Genomic DNA, 15,857 nt, shown 5'->3' with positions numbered 1-15,857 from the left:
CTTGATTATTTACCTTCACAGACAGGTCACGTTTGCATTTCAGAGGCAGGATGGAGCTCGGAGACATAACAGTCACAGAAATATGGCTCAGAAAAGCTAAGAAGTCCAAGGTCACATAAGCAGTTGTAGAAGAACCAAAAGTAAAATTTACCAAGAGAAGGGTGATTCATAAGACCTATGACCTTTCTATATTTAAGCCACGCTTTCTTCATAATTAGGAATAAATTTGCATTTCTACATAGCAGTTTTATTTCCATTGGTTTTGAAATATGGCCTTTGCTCAGAAATAGAAAGTCAAGGAATGAGGAGGTTTCCTTCCTCCAAACAGAAGTTATGCACACAGTTCTGTCTGTCCCAATAACACAGACACAACTCAGATACTTCAGAAATATGTGCTTGCCGGATGCCGTCAAATGCCTAAAATTGCCCCCAAAACCAAGGTGCTACTACATCTTGATGTTCACAAATTCCTCTTTCTCAACTCCCAGCAAATCAAACCAGATTCTAAAATAGTGTCGGGCCATTAGAGACAGAAAACCAGTGCTCCCCCAGACAAGTCTCTGGGTGCCGGGATGGAGGCTGGAGGACACGTGGCCTCACCCCGTGAAGGGAGAGAGGCTGAGCGGCCTGCAGGGTGGGAGGTGGCTCCGCCCCCGGCTCTGCAGACGAGCAGCAGGTCCAGAGGCTGCTTCTGCACAGACGTGACCTCGCGCGCCTGCTTTAGCAGGGGGGCCAGGCTTACCTTAAACACCTTCATGTACTCTGGCAGCATAGAGGCGAACTTGCTAACGGTGTACACTTTGGCCTCTTTGTTATTCTCCATACTCCTGTGAATGCTTCTCCAGAGAATCACAACGATCTCTAACAAACCCGCCATGGACGCGGCATCGCTTATTGACAGCGTTTGGTCCAGAGCCTAAGATAAAAAAAATTGTACTGTGAAAGAATCAAATCATAATAATGCTCAAGAGAACAGCACTGTGTCTAAAAGCATATCTCAGAATTCCAGACCTAAGGCAGAGATGGAGGGAGAGGCAGATAGAACCCCTAAGACTGTGGTGTGACCGTGGGCTGCTCTGGTTTGTGGGCTGGTGGGGAGGGACAGCACCCCATGTCTGAGTGTTTTCTAGTGAAGCCCTCCTTGTCTGCGCAGCGGGGAGGGGCCGCCTCCCCAGCACCACACGCTCGCCTGCGCGCGCTCCACTTCAGACGCCAGCCCTGTCCGGGGACTGTGACAAACTCCAACAACTTGCCACACGGGCCACTTCCTGGAAAGGCTACCTTGAGATGCAAAGCAGGATTCATTTCAGGGGTTGGTATTTTTGTGCTACTCGGATGTAATGGGAAAAGATACGGCGAACAAATTAACTTAATTAATGAGGGCACACAGAAAAAACAAAAGTAGTTGCTATATAAAGTTAGATTTTTCAATAGGCACTTAATACCTGGAATGACTTATGGCTAAATTTAAAAAGCAATGAAACTACTAAAGGCTTAGACACTACTATGAGAATGATATAGATAACAAATTGACAAAACTTCAATCTGTATTTAATTTTACTTTTTACATTCTAATGATTAGCATAGCACTCTTATCATTAAAGTCCCCTGAGAAAGCCACCACTTCTCCTTTACAAAAATATGCTAAGTTCCTAAGTAAGATTTCATTAAACAGAAAGCAGAGATTTTTAGTAGATAGCAATGTGAAAAGGTAAAAGAACCAATTCAAAAAATTATGCTTTAGCCATTAAATATTCTTAGAATGACAACATCCAGACGGCAAATTGTATTTTTTTCTACTACCGGTTACAATAGAGCTACATATTTCTAAACCCTTGTGTTTTCTAACGGTACAGAAACTGACCTAAAATGTGATAAAATGCAAGCTTTCTCAATAATGTCTAGGTTTAATAAGGGGGTGGAGGGTGCCTTCAGTATTTAAAAACTATAACAGTTTTCACTTTTTGGCGAAACCACTTCCACCATCCATCAGCACGAGTGTGAAGGGGTGGCCCAGAGGCGCAGGGCCCCGCGAGCCTGGAGCTGGCATCCCAGTGAGGGTCTCTAAAGTTATAGAATCACTTTCCTAAAACATTCTGCCCACCCAACCCATATGCTGAGGGGAACACCCTGAAAAGAGGAACTCAAATCCCACCAAGAAAGCAGAACCAGCTCCAGACGCTCCCGGCTGAACCGGCCTGTGAGCTGATGGATCTGCCAGGCAGGCTCGGCCATTAAGATGACATCAGGCTCTTCTCTCTCCTCCCGCTTCTGCCCCAGTGGACGGAGAGGAGAGGGGAGGCTGAGGCGGGGGGGCGGGTGGGGTCCGGGGAGTGCTCCGCCCAGCCCCCGGGCAGGCCGACTGAGCCCCACAAACAGCCCGCCGGCGCAGCCCCAGCCTCAGCGCGGGGCGACCCTGTCGGCTCCTGGCTCTCAAGGGCCAAGGGCCTGCACCCAGGGCGGGGACGCGGAGGCAGGGACACGGAGGCAGGGGCGGCCGGACGGCACAGGAGCCTCACCCTGCAGCCAGCGCGCACCACATTTCATCAAAAGGGCAAAACTATCTTCTGTGACTTTCATTTTTTTTGCTTTTAATTGAAGTATATTCAACATCTTGTGACTTTCTTTTAAAGGCCAGTTTCCTAATCTACATAGCACCACAAAACTACCCAAAATTGTTACTTTAGAGGTACATATAAGCATGAGAGTTTGTTTATAAGCCTAAGATACTGCTCATAAGTAATATGAGTCTAAGTCTTAAATGTTCCTTTTTTAATGATATAATTGGTCACTTTGGATTCTGAAGAAACACCAGCTATATAGCCTCCTTGATAAATTACTTTTTCAAAGACAATTCTAAATAAAGCTCATTCCCAAAAATTCAACCCCACGACGTTTCTAGTAGAATTTTAGGGCAGTGGTGGTGAATAAATCCTGAAGAGCGCCACCACCCATCTAGTTGTAAAATACGGTAACGTCCGGACCCAATCCACGTGTGCCACCCCCAGGTCGAATTAAAATATACAGAAGCTTAAGGTGAAGAAAACTGGGAAAAGAGTGTCACCAATAATAATTTTTCCTTTGTATTAAATCCTACTCAAACTCCACAGTGAACTTACAAAGGATACACAGAAATTCTTTCTAGAAAATTACTTATGATCCTCCAAAATAATCAGGTGAAGTATCAGTACTAAAGGAATAAATGGAAAATAAAAATATTGCTAAGGTAACGGCTTGTGGAAATAACACCTCTGCCTTGCTGCCCTGCCCTTCTCCCGCGGGAGAAGCACCTGTACCGGTCCCCGTCACCGTTCCCTGACCCCGTGGCCCCAACCCCAGCCTTGTCCCCAACCCCGTGGCCCTGTCCCCATCCCTGTGGCCCCAACCCCAGCCCTGACCCTATTCCCGTGGCCCCGGCCCCAGCCCCAAGACCCCGGTCCCGACCCCAGCCCCGTGGCCCCAAGGAGGCGCCGGGCGGCGGCGGCTCAACTCACGCTCACGTTCTCCTTCCCCCGCTCCTCATCGTCCTCCCCGCACGCACTCAGAGCCCTCCGGATGCAGGCGTTCAAGCAGTGGCGAATCACATGAATCAGCTTTGCTAAAATGTATAAGACAACCAATAATTAATTTACGTGTTTCTTCAACAAAATTTTCTAACAGTGAAATTATAATCCCAAATAATTAAAGTGTTACTTTATGGGAACTCATTAAGAACCACACTGAGCACGAAGCAAACACACCAGGCTCACGGCGCGGGCAGGGCGGGGGTACCTATGTTGGTGCAGGCCGTGTGCTCGTGCGCGTGCTGGTAGAACCTCCGCGCAGCCGCGTGGTTCATCTGCAGCAGCGTCACGCAGCGCTCGCACCACACCTCCTCGGGCTGGTTCACGGGCAGGAAGGAGTTGAAGATAAGGCCCACCAGGCGCCGAGTGACGGGCAGAGAGTCCAACTCCAGACGGACCAGAATGTGCTCCATGGGGCATATTTTCCAAAACTGTGGATAAAGCACATGTGCAGAAGGGAACCATCAGTAGTTCCTGCAACCCTGAAAACATTTCAAGCAAAATTTCCAGAGCATAATCAAAAAGGAACTAATTTTTACATTCAAGGAAATTCATCTCAAATGATTATACCAGAATCTGTGACTCTTCTGTAGACAAATTAAAATAAACCCGTATTTTAAAAAGCACTGACATATAAGGCAGATAAGCACAAGGCTGCTGGGATTAATTATAATCCATCAGGACCATCAGGGGACCCTCAAATGACAGTTATGATTATCAGTCTAATAATTTTAAAGTTTCCTAGAACACCACAACTTCAGGCCCATTAATATGAAAAGTGAATTTAAACATCTACAACAGGTTTGGCACAGAAAGCTAAAGTGAGTCCCCCGTCTCCCACCTCGGACACAGAGGCACCCCTCCCGGTCACCCCTCCCGCCCTCTCCTGGGCGCTGCCCGGGGGGCCACAGGCCTCCTCCGGCCGCCTCACAGCCACTGCCCACACCTGCACACGGCAGGACTGCCATGCTGCCCCTCGGCGTAAGAGCATCAAAGTCGTCCACTGCCCACAGAAAAGGGCCAAACTTCCCAGCAAGAAATTCAGAACAAGGGGAAACACCACAGAATAGTGGAAATAAAACAGACTCTGACAGTGCAGTGTTCAAATCCTGTCTCTGTCACTTGTGCAAACACGTACGCTCATCTGTGTACAGGGGACAGCACCACTGACACGGACTCTGGTTCTCATGACCGTCGCCTCTCTCCAGGACTCCCAGTGGACCCTTCTCATCAGCTCTTAAGTACGCTCCCCCGTCTCCTCTCCCCCCACCCCCCACCCAGGGACCGGCCCCCGCCAGCTGCCCGCCCGGCCCCCTCCTCACTCCCACGATACCTCAGTCCGCCCTCCAGGTCAGAAGGGCCTTGCGCGTTCAGACAAGCATACTCCCCCTCTCCCAAGGAAATGCCTGAGCATCCGACACTGCGACCATTCCCCCAGATGCTCCCGGAACACTTCCATGCACACACTTGGTGTTTCTGAAATAGTCACTGTAGTAAAGACAAGTGCCGCCCGACAGCCATGCCACCAGCTGAGTGTCGGCCCCAGAGCGGCCGGCACAGCGACAGACAGATCCCAAGAGGGAAACCGAGGGAGGTACTCAGGAGAGCAGGGGCTTCTCAGGCCTCAAGACCTCGCAGAGTTCAGATCTGCTGAAACCAATATACCCAAGAAACACTGTAGGTCACAGCACTGAGACTGGACCGAGGGGCAGTGCCTAAAAGAGAGGGTTTTCACATTGGAAAGGTTGGCTCCTGAGCCCTCATGGAGACCAGACGACCTTGAACGGAAACTAGCGATCGGCACTTACACCAAATGCCGAGGTTCCATGGGTTTTTCTTGCAGTGAACATTCCCCGCAAGTCTGCCTTTCCAGAAACTCCCCATATTAACCTATTTTTCTTTGATTCACTTTCTCTAAAATAAAATGAAGAACAGTTCTGATTAGTTTAGGGTTCTTCAATTACCTGAGGTTTTATTTTATCTAAACACATTACCCACAGGTTGATATTAACATCAGACAAGACCATAAACAAAATTGCTAACTGGTGTTTCATTCCTAATGTTAAAAATAATTGCATAGGGGCTTCCCTGGTGGCACAGCAGTTAAGAATCCATCTGCCGATGCAGGGGACACGGGTTCAAGCCCTGGTCCTGGAAGATCCCACATGCCGGGGAGCAACTAAGCCTGTGTGCCACAACTACTGAGCCTGCGCGCTTTAGAGCCCGTGAGCCGCAACTACTGAAGCCCGTGTGCCTAGAGCCCGTGCTCCGCAACAAGAAAAGCCACTGCAATGAGAAGCCCACGCACCGCAACGAAGAGTAGCCCCTGTTCGCCGCAACTAGAGAAAGCCCGTGCGCAGCAAAGAAGACCCAACGCAGCCAAAAATAAAATAAATAAAATAAATTAATTAAAAAATAATAACTGCATATTAAGAAACCCCCCTTTTTTTTTTTTTAATAAAGACGTTTCAATATTAGTAACTGTTGATTTGGCCTGAATCTCAGGTATACAATACTAAAAATGTAGAATTTCAAAACAAACAGTAAACAACTTGAAACCGCTAGCACTGACAATGAAAATTATAAACAGAAGCCTAATTAACTAAGTTGGTAACTGCCCCTTGGCCACAGGACATAATTTTATCTAATCAGCTTTAGTTCTCTACCATGTCGTCGTGCCCAGGGCCTTCGCAAATAAGATGTGGCTCCTAGATCCTGAGTGCAGCCCTGCCAGGGTTCACCAAGGAAGGTAAGGAGGTACACCCCTCACTCCTTCAAAGCAATATGTAGGAGGCCCGACTGCGCCAACGTGCACTAATAACGCCAGCATGGCCGGTGTCAGACAGTGCAGTGGCACACTGCCTGTCACTCCAACCTGCTGGACAATCAACCCCCCTTCCTGTTAGCTGCCTCTCCACAGGCCTGTCAAACACTGACCTTGATTTTCAAGGAGAATTAGCTGGTGCGCCCATAACAAACCTTTCCAGAGATCTCACAGCTCTATCACGCTCTGCCTTGCTTGTGCAAGCCAAGGATTAACATGAAAGAAGCACCTCATTAAAACATGACTCTTCCTTTTCTGCTCTTGCTACTCCCCCAGACCCCAAACTCTCCAGTCAGACGTTCTGTCCAGGTCTTCCCTGTTCTCCTGGGAAGACCCACACACCTCAGAACACCTGCTCTGCCCACTGCCTCACCAGCCATCACCTCAGTGATCCTCTGCAAACGGATGCACACTTCAAACAAAACACTAAGCGGAAACTCCCGTTTCAGATTCAGAACTACACTTTCAACAGGCTGTTATAACAAATCCAACCAAAATTGCAGCCAGCCTTTTTGTTAACAAAATTGGCATGCCGATTCTAAGCTTTATATGGCAATACAAAGGCCCCAAACCACCAAGAACTGTGAAAGAAGAGCAGAGCGGGAGGACACACATGGCGAGACTTCCTGCAAAGCTGCAGTGAGCTCGGAAGTGCGGCCTGGCCTGAGGATGGACAGGCAGAGTCCAGAAACAGACCACACACAAGCAACTGATTTTCAACAAACGTACCGAGGCAGTACGACTGGGCATGACGTGGGGTATCTGTACCACATGGGCCACGTAAAATATCCTATTTTTCTCATGAAAAAAGTTCACAGTTCAAAATTTGAAAAGCATAAAACAATGCGTATCCTCTGCAGCGGTAAGGCCCCCCCAGCACCCTGTCTCTAGACACCCAGTCTCCTCCCCTCGCCTCAGAGACTGGGGCCGATTTCCTGTTCTCTCCCAGGGATGTGTGAGCCGTAGCTGAGCAAACGCACACACATGTTCCCCGTCCTACGGAGCCGGCAGACCCTGCAGCTCGTCTGCACTCGCTCCCACACGCCTCGCTGAGTGGCCCTTCCTCCTAAGTGCGCTCTTCTCTGTGGCCGCATGGAAGCATTTCATGCCACGAGTGCACCCCAGGGCCAGGCGCTGACCCTACACTGACAGACGTGTCAGCTTGTTCCCAAATCCTGGGCCTCGACACAACAGCACTTTAAAGTAAATTTCAGAGAGCTACTGTGCAGAGAAGAAAATTCAGTGTTAGCAAGTAATAACGCAGAACCTTATAACTAACATTTTTAGCCAAAAGCTGAACAGAACTAGAGTTAAGGGAAAACACTCTCCCCTCAGTAGTTTACACCAAAATGCACACAAATCAACAAATACCTCCTAGCTTCCTTCTGTAAATGTGGGGGGATGGGGATCTCATACTCACCATTTTCTCAAGTAATATTTTAAGTGCTTACTGTGTGCCAAGCATTTAAATATTTCAACAAAAACTTTCATGTATAGGATAAAAATATAATTTAAGGTGGGGGCTGCTTCCGTTAATGTCTTTCAAAAAGAAAACATACATTGACAAAACAAATAAAATTTTATGACACAAACAACTAGCAGAATATACCAGACACCAACTGGTTTAAAATGCAGTCACTGAAACTCTTGGAATTAAAACTGCTTTGTCTTTTTGTTGTTGAAAATAAATGTACTTATTTATTTCGTGTCTTAAGTAAGAAAACCTCTGTTCACCTTACCTTAGCAGCCCTCACAGCCTTAACTTTCAGCAGCATATCAACAAAAGCCACTCTCACTTTCTCCGAATTGTCATGGAGACAGAACTTTAACGCTGGCAAAAGTTGCTCTAACAACGGGTGGCTTAACTTATTATCCAAAATTATCGGCAGACACTACAAGAAAGGAGAAAGATAAACAGTTCAAAATTAGAACATAAACCACGAAAAGTTCAGGTAAGAAAAATTCAGTTCCATCTTTACTAAAACTACTAGTGAAATATACATACTCACAGAAAATAACTCTTTTCTAACCCTCTTCGTATAAAAAGCCTATTTTAGTGAATTAGTGTGGCTTCAGTGCCTGATAATCAGCTCACCCCTGCTTCATTCAAACAAGATTGAAGCAGTTACGAAATAATTTTTCAGTGCTTTCTCTGAACTACACTTTAAAGGGTTTTATTAGAGTTGAAAGAAACCAGAGGACCCTGGTGGAGAGGCCCCAAAGCTGGAGTCCAAGAGTCCTTTTAGGTTCTCTTAACATCCCACAGATTCCCTGTATTTCCTGACTCGATGCTGCATGAAAACGAGGGGCACAGGGCCTGCAGGCCTGTGAGACGCGCTCCCGCACGGCTGTGCCCACACCTCACACGGGCGTCCGAGAGACCGGCCCAAGCTCAGACCAGACACGCACGTCTGAAGAGCTGACGCGCTCCACCACCTTCTCTTTCCAGCTGTTAGGATATACATTTTTAAGAGACTTTATATTTTAAAGATCACACTGAAATATTTACAGATGAGCTGATAAATGTCCTGGATTTGCTTCAAAGTCATGGTGTGTGGGGGGCGACGGATGCAGCTACAGTGAAACAAGAGTGGATGTACCCTGAGAACTGCTGAAACGGGATGATGGACAAAGAATATTTTTGTAGGCTCTTATTTAAAGTACATACAGTACACACAAAAAGCCCATTCTAATGTATAATAATGCTAAAAAAATTTAAATACATGCAGCTACTACTCTAAAATGCTATGCCCTCCCCCCAACACATACACTAAAAACTAGTATTATTTCAAGTAGACTGTTTTTTTAGAAAACACTTTTCCTTTGTTTTTTAAAAAGGTTACTTTGGATATACAACGAAAATGTAAATAATGCTGTATTTATGGAGTAGGGCTATGGGTGATTTTTAAATTATTCTTTCTCTGTATTTGAGAACTATTCTACAATAAACAGGCATTGCTTATATAATTTAAAACCTTACCTTAAAGACAGAACAGCGCACGTCAGCAGAGCTCGTATCAAATGCCAGTTCCTCAGTTACTTTCTTGAGAAGATCGATAAGAATGGTCGGAGGCAACATCTCCCAGTATTTGGAAGTTATTTTACAAACACCAAGGATCCCTGTGGAACGGACCATCGGATAAGGATCTTCTAAAAGGCTCTATAAGTACAAGAGGGAAAGAGCCTTAATTACCTTAAATTAGTTTGCTTTTTATCAGTATTGGCTTTACACGCGGGCACAGTGGGCAGTCACAACCGAACAGACGTTTCAAGTCATAGAGTCACACACAGACTTGGGGATCTGCAGTTTCTTGTCGTTTCTGCAGCCGAGTGTTTAAGGAGGACATCCAGACGCAGACGCAGGTGGTGCCTTACTTGCCAACTCCGTCTGCAGGACTCTGCTGACAGCAGGGCCCCCGCCACGGGCCCCGCCACGCAGAGGGACACTCAGGGACCTCAGTCAGTCCTGTGAGACACAACCTATTAAACCACTCTCATGAATTTCCAAAATGCTGTAATGCACTAAGCCCAGAATAAAGGGACCCTGCTTGTAAAGAACCGATCCAGGCAGCGGGCGTCCGGGGTTGCCAACAACGTAAGTGGCGACGACACTATGCAGCCCCGACGGACGGACACAACAGCCGTGGAGCATCTCAACACAACAGACGTGACCCCAGTCAACTCTCGGTTTAACCAACTTACGGGAAATACAAAGGGCAGAGGCACGTATCAGTGACAAGCAGGCTAGGTTCTGTGGGAAGTGAGAGAATAATTGGGCTTCCTCAACAAAAGCAAAAGCAAGCAAAATAGAAAGAACAAAAGAGAGAGGGAGCGGGAGTGACTGCTAAGTGGGAACTGATCGTCCAAGAGATGAACACACACTGGCCGACCACAACATGGGTCTCATCCGGACACAGACTCAAACAAAACTGGAAAAAACATCACTGAAATGTCACTGAAAAACAATGACTGGATATTTGATGACATCAAAGAATCACGATTCATCTTACTTTAGTTGTGCCAGTGGTAGGATTATGCTTTAAAAAAGGGTCCCTGTCTTTTAGGGACACCTACTGAAGTAATTAGAGTTGAAATGCTTGCTCAGATCTGCTTCAAAACAGGGAAGAAACCAAGTGGGCCCAGGTCAGTATCACCGGGACCGTCTGGAGGCACAGGGGGTTCACTGTACAAGGCCCTCTACTGCTATGTGTGAAACTTTCTAATTCAAAGTTTAAAAACAAAAATAACCCTTACTCCACGACTAGACCAAAAGAAGGCTGAGCTGGGAATGAGTAAGCACTTCCTTCCTCTCCTCCCCGGCGGTGTTGCAAACACCCAGGGGTCCCGCGGGAAAGAGCAAGCACGGGGCCGCCCCACGTACCGCAGGGCAGAGGGCTGCGGGCGGACCCTGCTGAGCCCACACAGAGCTCAGGCCAGCCGCAGCTCAGGGCCAGGACTCAGCGGACACAGGGCGGCGTAAGCGACCTGCCGGGAAGGTCTCGAAACGGACGCTGGGGGCCAGGTGCACAGGAGAGCCAGCAACAACTCGAAAACCTCCACGAGAAAGAAGAAAGGAGAGGACGCCACGCAGCAGGAAAGACCCCTCCCTCCCCACCCGGGGACGGTGCGCACCAGCTGGCCTGTTCCTCACGCAGAGCCCAAGGGGAGCCCCGTCTGCTGACAAGCCCTGAGCACGGATGCAAAACCACGGGCAACTCAGCAGACAAGGAGGAAGCTACTAATACTCAGCTCTGCACAACCAGAGAAAAACCCATGTCAGCCACCAACTCAACCCAATCCTTTATTCAAAATAGGGATGGAAAAGTGAAGACGACAGGTCACTAGAGAAAACAAACAGCAAAGAAAAAAGATAAAATAAATAAAATAAAAAATAGAAGAGAACATTAGGAATTCACAGGTTTTAAGGCTTTTGTTTTCTATGAATTACTTCCAACATTATTCCTCAAAAATAACTCTGGATAATCACCTTGCAACACACAGTCCCACAGGAGTCAGGGCCCACATCTGTGTCTCCAGTCAATCACTCTGTCACCAAGATGAGGGCACGTGACTTGTAAAGCGGTTTCTATGAGGAGAATCACTGCACCTCCCAAACCACAGGCACGCATGCAGGCCGCGATCTGCCACCTCCAACCAGGCCTCCCTCCACTCCAGCTGGAGAAACAGCAGAGCAGAAAGCGTGCAGGACACGGGGACAACGCTGCCCTCACTTCCTGGACTCCCCCCAGCCCATCCACCCCACAGGACTCGCTGCCACCAACTCAGGCCCTGATCCAGCAGCATCATGAACTCGCTGCCAACCCACAGGCCAGACTGGCCCATGCCTATCCCTGTGTGGTCCACAGGGCGTGAGCATGGTTTTTCACTTCTGAATGGTTGGAAAAAGGAATAATAGTCTGTGACACGAGACTATTACATGGAATTCACACTTTGGTATCTGTGGATCGGTTTAATTGGAACAAGCCACCCCTGCTCCTCCCCGTACACGTGTGGCCGCCTTTGTGCCACGGCGGCAGATGGAAGAGCTGTGGCCACGTGGCCCGCAGACCTAAACTCACTTCCGGCTGGTCCTCTACAGAAACAACTCCTGCTCTTACCTACTACTGTTACTAACTTCACTACTGCATTGCCCTGCTTCCTAAAAGAAGTTAGGAACAAACAGACACTGGAAAGTAGAAAAGAAAAAGATTAAGAAGATTTCCTTTGTCTAAGATTCAAACCAATGGACTGAATTTCATGCTACAGCCGCAGAAAAAAATCAAAAGATAAAGAAAAACATCCTTCAAGTCTCAGATACCCTCGACACTAGAAAACAATACAGAATATTTTGGCAGTCCTAGAATAAAATGATTTTGAATACAAAGTTCTCGACCTGGACAAACTGTAAACTGTCACAGAAAAATAAAGAACATTTTAGGGCTCAAACAGTTAGAGGCACCTGCCTCCCCAAGGACGCCCTGCCGCAAGGTAGGACCCACCGAGACTCCCTCGGCTCTCACACTCACTGGCTGCCATCACCCCCTCAACACGTTCACTGCACCCCCGAAGGTGATTCCAGGCTTCCAGAGGACCTGCTGCTTACACACGAGCCTCTCCCTGTCAGTTTTCATCCCAAACAAGACTTAGAGTGGAAACTCTGTTATTGCTGTTTTAAATCTGACAGTGACATCTCATTTTTCTGAGACTGTTTGTTGACTAAGTTTTGCTACTTGAAAAACATAACCCTATTTCCACTAAGACATATGCAACTTTAAAAAATAACCATAACATCAATGTTTTCTACAACCTACCATTTTTTTAATTTAAAGGAATTATTTAGAATTTAATATTTCTTGTTCTGAAAAAAAAAAAAAACACTTGTGACTTCAACAATCTTTTACTGTTTTTCTTTCCTTAAACTCTAACAAAATAGCATGCAATAATTTTTATTTTTTAAATAGTTAATAAAACAAATACAAAACTCACAATGATTAATCTGAATATAGACTGCTCTGCGTTACAGAGGACTCTGTGCGACAGTTACAACCCTTTACATATTTTAATGTCCTTTTGTACAGTTATAACCACTGTCACCTTAGTGCTAGGGATTGAGCTAAATGCTTTATACACAAATTTTCACTGAAACCTCATCACAATCCTATAAAATATTATTCCCAGTTTTAAAGAAGAACCAGGACTAGAGAGAGATTAAGTAATTTGAAAGAGATCAGACTTATTAAGTGGGAACTGGCGTTCAGAACAAAATGCCTGACCCCACTCTAAATCACTGTGCAAACTGCCATCTGCGGGCTGACAGGTGACCCCAGTCCTGCAATGCCTTCCTCGTACACGGTCAGGTCAGCGGCTGGGGCCAAGCAATCGCTGTGGGCAAGTAACACACCGGGTCCAACGTAGGAGGGGTGGTAGCTGGGCCACCGCCACACACTCCATCTTTGCAGGCAAATGCAGAGACTTAAACACTCAGGCAAAAACAGATGGTTCATAGATTGGACACCTGTGTTAAAAAGAGCAAAAGTTTTTTTCATCGTTTTATGGCTAAAAGCTACCAAAATCTAGTTTTGGTTTGCCCAACAACATCTTTCCACAAAATTAACCATGATCCTCAAAGGGACTTGTAAATAAACATACATGTAGATGAGGCACACATGGCAAAATACTAATGACTGTTCATTTTAGGGGTGTGTGTGGCTGGGTGTTTATGCATGTATATGTGAATGCACGTATGTGAATGCATGTGAAGAGGTAAGTAGACACATACTCATTATACTATTATTTCAACTTTCTGCATGTCTGAGATTTTTCATAGGAGATCAGGAAACAAACCAACCAAAGGAAGTTTTTAGGACTGCTATGGGTAACCGTCATTACCATGGCATTTTTGCTATCACTGCCTAAAATGTTATTCTACTAACTAGGACAATGAGTAATACTTCTTAGCTTGTGTCAGGAGACCCTGCAAATGTAAAGGGCGGTAGAGAAAGAAGCAGAGGCTCACACTCTCCCACCAGGTGAAAAGATTCGAGATACCCCTTGGAAATAAATGTCGCATCCTGATGTCCTAATGTCTCATTCGAAAAATCAGTCATCTGAAAAAAATCCATTGCAACAGGCGTTACTTGCCTTAAAACATAACCAGTGTGTGTTTGTTCACAACGCTGCCACACAACTTTACAGCAGGCACCATCACCATGCCCGCTTCACAGATAAAGACAGAAAAGTCAGTGCCCAAACTTGCCCAAAGTTTCACAGCTATCAAACGAGGGATGGAATCAAACCCGGGGTCTGTCCTAACCACTGTTACACTGTCTCTCTGCTGGGGCAACAGGGATACACGTAAGACGCTGAAAACTACACACAATAAACGATCAGATGTTCTAAAGGAGACTGAGACGAAGAGGAAACAGACTATGAGTGCACACTGTCAAAGAAGGTACCAGGGAGAGAACGGATTTCCTTGAAGAATGTCAAGATCTGGAAAGCTTGCCATCTGGGGTCAGCACAGCGCAGTTACGGGGGGATGGCCAGGACCCACACGAGGCCCAGACAGAGCTGAAGGCTTAAGGAGCTCGACCACATGAAATACATACATAGAGTTCTTCAAATTGTTTCTGAATTTCGCTATCCATCTCAATGGCGTTAAAGTTTGGATCCCTAATAGGAAATGCTTCAACAAACAGCAGTGCAGCATTGGACCGGACTTCCGAGTTTCTGGCCTGGAATAGTTGAAAGAAGAGTTTCAGAATCCAAAGAAAGAGCTGACATTCAAAGCCTTCAGTGTAGAATTCCTAAAGTAATGCTTCTAGTGTCTCAATACAGACTTATTTACAAATTAAAGACAACTGTAACATTTAAACTAACCAAACTTGTGAGACCTTCCTTAAGTGAAGCTGAACTCCCAGCTCCATGTCGACAGATGGAGCTTGCTTCAAAGCCCATCTTGTGTCATTAAGAAACAGTGACCATCATGTCCCGCTCCCAACACCAGAGTCACCTGTGTTGAAAATTACCCATGTGCTCGTTTGACCACTCCTCAGAGTGCTGTCATCTTGTCCCCCAGTCACCAGCAAGAGGTCCTGAGGACCAGGACGGTTCAGCCCAGCTCTGCCAGTTTACTTAGCATGACTACCCTCCTTCCAGCTGTGCAGTCCGCACTAAACCAATTCAGATTCCCAGTTTAAGAAATGCTTTTAATAAAAGAATAAAATATTCACCCAAAATCTCACAGCATTCCCAGCCTCGAGTCTTACTTTTAGTGCCTTACTGCAATTCTGAATTACAGTATGTTAAGCTCAAAAGCATAATTAGCATTCTAAACAGAGAGAGACTATTTAAGAGGTGTACCTTTAATCCTCTCCAAAGGATGGGCTTATATAATCTGTAAAGCATCTCTTCCACTCCCTGCCGAACTTCCTTTTGACGATGAAAATAACTCAGCACCTAAGAGCCAAGAAAAGAAGAAAAGAATGGTAACATTGGTGTTTTCAAAAAAGCATTTAAGATCCTACTTTGAGGAAACAACAGGGAGCATAGGCTGCACCTTATTCGTAAGTCTTGACAATTCTTTCTAACAGGAACCACAGTGGAAAGACATGCTGACAGCACGGAACATGGAAATCATGCAAAAGCCATCTATGGTGGAGAGAAAGACCCACGGCCTTGGGCTGTACAAAGGTTTGGGTTCCAGCTTCTACTCTTCTACCAGTAGCCACAAAACCTCATAGAAAGTCACTTACACCTCTGACCTTCAGGGTCAAATGAAAAAGGAGTCAGCCTAAGTGGTTTCTACAACCCATTCTGGTTCTACAATGCACTGGCTACAACCATCTTTTGTTTTAAGAACCTATATTGGGCATTCAAAAACAGGATATACAGTCAGCCCTTCATATCCACAGATTCTGCATCTGTGGATTCAACCAAGCCTGGATAGAAAATATTTGGGAAAAAAAAAA

General features: G+C 46.3%; 1 protein-coding gene across 4 annotated transcripts in view; it reads right to left on the bottom strand.

Annotated features, from left to right (window-relative positions):
* NCAPG2 (non-SMC condensin II complex subunit G2) overlaps nucleotides 1-15,857 on the bottom strand; it is a 61,105-nt gene that overhangs the window by 26,731 nt on the left and 18,517 nt on the right. For all 4 annotated transcript variants that reach the window (XR_005021327.1, XM_036864493.1, XM_036864495.1 and 1 more), the window contains exons 10-16: nucleotides 15,250-15,345; nucleotides 14,496-14,621; nucleotides 9,368-9,547; nucleotides 8,127-8,279; nucleotides 3,772-3,994; nucleotides 3,495-3,598; nucleotides 743-916 (exon numbers count right to left, since the gene is read on the bottom strand). Coding sequence is in view for 3 of the 4 variants with exons in the window: in XM_036864493.1 (XP_036720388.1) it covers nucleotides 743-916; nucleotides 3,495-3,598; nucleotides 3,772-3,994; nucleotides 8,127-8,279; nucleotides 9,368-9,547; nucleotides 14,496-14,621; nucleotides 15,250-15,345 (1,056 nt within the window). In the remaining variant the exon portion in view is untranslated. The remainder of the gene's footprint in view (nucleotides 1-742; nucleotides 917-3,494; nucleotides 3,599-3,771; nucleotides 3,995-8,126; nucleotides 8,280-9,367; nucleotides 9,548-14,495; nucleotides 14,622-15,249; nucleotides 15,346-15,857) is intronic.

The sequence above is a fragment of the Balaenoptera musculus genome, chromosome 9 (assembly GCF_009873245.2).
Source record: "Balaenoptera musculus isolate JJ_BM4_2016_0621 chromosome 9, mBalMus1.pri.v3, whole genome shotgun sequence".
Classification (NCBI taxonomy): domain Eukaryota; kingdom Metazoa; phylum Chordata; class Mammalia; order Artiodactyla; family Balaenopteridae; genus Balaenoptera; species Balaenoptera musculus.
The sequence above is the reverse complement of the archived record's forward strand: the minus strand, read 5'-3'. Positions and strand labels throughout refer to the sequence as shown.